Genomic DNA, 3,649 nt, shown 5'->3' on the forward strand with positions numbered 1-3,649 from the left:
GGATGTAGCTTGAATTAGTTGAAAGCCCTCATTTCCATAGCCAACAGAAGTATAAGCATCCAGCCAGGGGTGGTGGTTCATGCCTGTAATCCCAGCACTTTGGGAGGCCAAGGTGAGTGGATCGCTTGAGGTCAGGAGTTCCAGACCAGGCTGGCCAACATGGTGAAACCCTGTCTCTGCTAAAAATACAAAAATTAGCCGGGAGTGGTGGCATGCACCTATAATCCCAGCTACTCAGGAGACTGAGGCAGGAGAATTGCTTCAACTCGGAAGGTGGAGGTTGCAGTGAACCGAGATCACGCCACTGCACTCCAGACTGGGCAGCAGAGTGAGACTCTGTCTCAAAAAAAAAAAAGGAAAAGAAATATAAGCATCCTTTTATGCCGATTATCTTGCCTGACCATTGTAAACCGGAGTTTTCATAGAAAGCAGCACAACCTGTGGGCAAATGATTAGCACAGAAATGGCAAATCCTGTACCAGAAACAGTCATTTGCTTAAAATATTAAGTCAAAATTCATTCATTGCATCAATTTTTTTCCACTAGGGATATATTTTAAAGCTAGATAGAATACCATGAGGATGTTGAGATATTTTCAAAATGATATTCTGTGACTTATTTGCTATAAAGAAGAAGGTAATCTGCTAATATCTACCCTTTAAGTTTTTTCAGATTAAAGTCATTTGTTCCATGTTCTTTGGTGCACTACTCAGGTGCCTGAACCGGACCAATATTCCTTCTTTAGGAAAACACTGGCCCTAACTGCAAATTCAACAAGAAGAGGAATGAATTTCATATGGACAGAGGTAAAAGGCAGGTTCTTCTCTGTGCAGTTTGGTTGCTTGCATATATAATCAGAATTGATTGCAATAAACTACACAGAGGTACCTTCATGTTTCACCAGTGTTCAGTTTAGCATTGTCTATTGTCCAGTTGCTATTTTATACACAATTGAAGTAGCAACAGCGCTGCAGTGGTATTGGAGTCAGATAGTCTGAAAGGCCTTGCTACTCAGGTATGTTCTGTAGACAAGCAATATCAGCATCACCTGGGAACATGTTAATAAATGCAGCGCTCATAACCCACCACACATTTCTTGAATCAGAATATTTTACAAAATTCCTCACGTGACTTGTATGAAGACTAAAGTTTGAAAGCACTCCACAAGATAGCTGGATCTCTTCTTCCTCAGTTGTACATTAAAATCACCTGAAGAGTATTATAAAAAAAGAAAAGATGCCTGATTCCCACCCCTTTGATAGAACTTACATCATTTTGGGAGGGTTATAAGGTATAGTTTTAAAAAATGGGATTTAAAGACAAAAAAGTGAAGCTTTGCATAACAACTCCTTCACTTACTATAATTGTATGTAAGTTTCTCACTAGCCTTCATTTTCTTCGGGGAATTATACTGTAATAAGATGAATAATATGTGAACATATTTGTAAACTACAAAAAACTAAGCCAATGGCATTAATTATTTTCATGGCATAAAATCAAACTATAAATCTTTGTCGAACAGATTAAAGCATGCTCTCTTCAAAATACTGATTTTCAAAGTGGGATCTGTGGATCAACTGCATGAGAAGTAACAGATGCTTGTTAAAAATGCAAATGGTTCTTCCCTGCCTCACACCTCTTGCATCAAAATCTCAAGAAATGGAATACGGAGGCCTGCACTTTTTAACAAACTACCAATATAATTAACATGTGTCTTCAATTCACTGTTTTATGATCCAGAAGAGGAATCCCAGCAGCTAACCTCAAAGCTGTTACCATCACTCTAGCCAGCAGAGATACACTTGCCCCTCCCACACCAATTACCTCTCACTTCATATGTTAATGCTATACAGACTTGTTAAATTCTAGGTATAAAACAGTAACATGGGAAGGACCAACTGGACAGAGATTGAGTTCATTCTGCAGGGACTTTCAGAGTACCCGAGAGCTGAAAAATTCCTTTTCGTGATGTGCTTGGTGATGTACCTGGTGATTCTCCTGGGGAACGGCACCTTGATCATTCTGACACTCCTGGATCCTCGTCTCCACACACCCATGTACTTCTTCCTTGGGAGTCTTTCCTTCTTAGACATTTGGTACACATCCTCCTTCATCCCCTCAATGCTGATACACTTCCTATCAGAGAAGAAAACCATCTCCTTCACTAGATGTGTGGTTCAAATGTCTGTCTCTTACACTATGGGATCCACCGAGTGTGTGCTTCTAGCAGTGATGGCATATGACCGTTATGTGGCCATCTGCAACCCTCTGAGATACCCCATCATCATGGGCAAGGCCCTTTGTATTCAGATGGCGGCTCTCTCTTGGGGACTAGGCTTTCTCAACTCATTGACAGAAACTGTTCTTGCAATGCGGTTGCCCTTCTGTGGAAAAAAATGTCATTAATCATTTTGTTTGTGAAATATTGGCCTTTGTCAAGCTGGCGTGCACAGATATTTCCTTGAATGAGATTATTATAATGTTGGGCAATGTAATATTTTTGTTTTCTCCATTACTGCTGATTTGTATCTCTTACATCTTTATCCTTTCTACTATACTAAGAATCAATTCAGCTGAAGGAAGGAAAAAGGCCTTTTCCACCTGTTCAGCCCACATGACAGTGGTGATTGTGTTTTATGGGACAATCCTCTTCATGTATATGAAGCCGAAGTCCAAAGACTCTGCTTTTGACAAACTGATTGCCCTGTTCTATGGCATAGTCACCCCCATGCTCAATCCTGTCATCTATAGCCTGAGGAACACAGAGGTGCATGGAGCCATGAGGAAATTAATGAGTGGACACTGGTTCTGGAGGAAATGATGACACACTGACACCTTTGAGTTTATGCACAAAATACACTCACAAGTTTGAGAGAAGACTTTTAAAGATAGAAGGAAAGCAATTAAGGTCATGTTGAGTCAGAATTTCAGAGTTACAAAAAATCTGAAGATTAAGAGTTTAACTGTATTGCTTTATGAAAATGACTGATTGTATTAAAATATAGAAACAAGTGCTCTGTGAGAGCAAACTTTTGGAAACAAGAAAAATATTTTAAGTAAGTCTTTCTAAGAAAATCTAGCTCATTAATTTTAACAATTAAAACACATTTGTCAGCCCTCTTTTAAAAAAAAAAAACTATTTTGTGTTTTTGTTCTTTTATTCTTGCTCTTTATTTTATCCAGGGACTGGATCTGGTCCCAACTTTCCTTTCCAGCTACATATTTCAACCTCTTTCCCTGTCCTTTCCCTCCCACTACCTCTTTGCACAAGCTATGTTCTATTTACTATGTAATTACCAAATTATATCATTTTGTTTCACACCTAATGACAATAGCACATGCTATTCCATCTGCATTTTCACATTTCTCCTTCTCAGGTGAAATCCTAACAATCTTATAAAGGACAGGTCAAGTGTCATAGTCTCTGCAACACAATCCAAAGCTTTCCCAGACTTAGCTATTCCCTCCTCCGTGCTGCCCTGGACTTTATCTCCACTAAGCGATTTTTCTTTTATACTCTAATCATTTATTACCTTCCGAAATTCTTCCCAATAGCAGAACAATGGCTCACTGTTCTTTGCATAAAATCTAATGTCAAGTTAATTAAAAACAGTTGGCAATAATTAACTGTTGAATTAATTAAAAATTT

General features: G+C 38.7%; 1 protein-coding gene across 1 annotated transcript; it reads left to right on the forward strand.

Moving 5' to 3' along the window:
* The first annotated feature begins 1,884 nt into the window (after positions 1–1,884).
* On the forward strand, positions 1,885–2,821 carry LOC105529046 (olfactory receptor 13D1-like). The gene is given in 2 exon segments (XM_011966105.1): positions 1,885–2,391; positions 2,393–2,821. Coding segments are annotated over 2 exon segments (936 nt in total).
* The last annotated feature ends 828 nt before the right edge of the window (positions 2,822–3,649 follow it).

The sequence above is a fragment of the Mandrillus leucophaeus genome, unplaced genomic scaffold (assembly GCF_000951045.1).
Source record: "Mandrillus leucophaeus isolate KB7577 unplaced genomic scaffold, Mleu.le_1.0 Scaffold742, whole genome shotgun sequence".
Taxonomy (NCBI): domain Eukaryota; kingdom Metazoa; phylum Chordata; class Mammalia; order Primates; family Cercopithecidae; genus Mandrillus; species Mandrillus leucophaeus.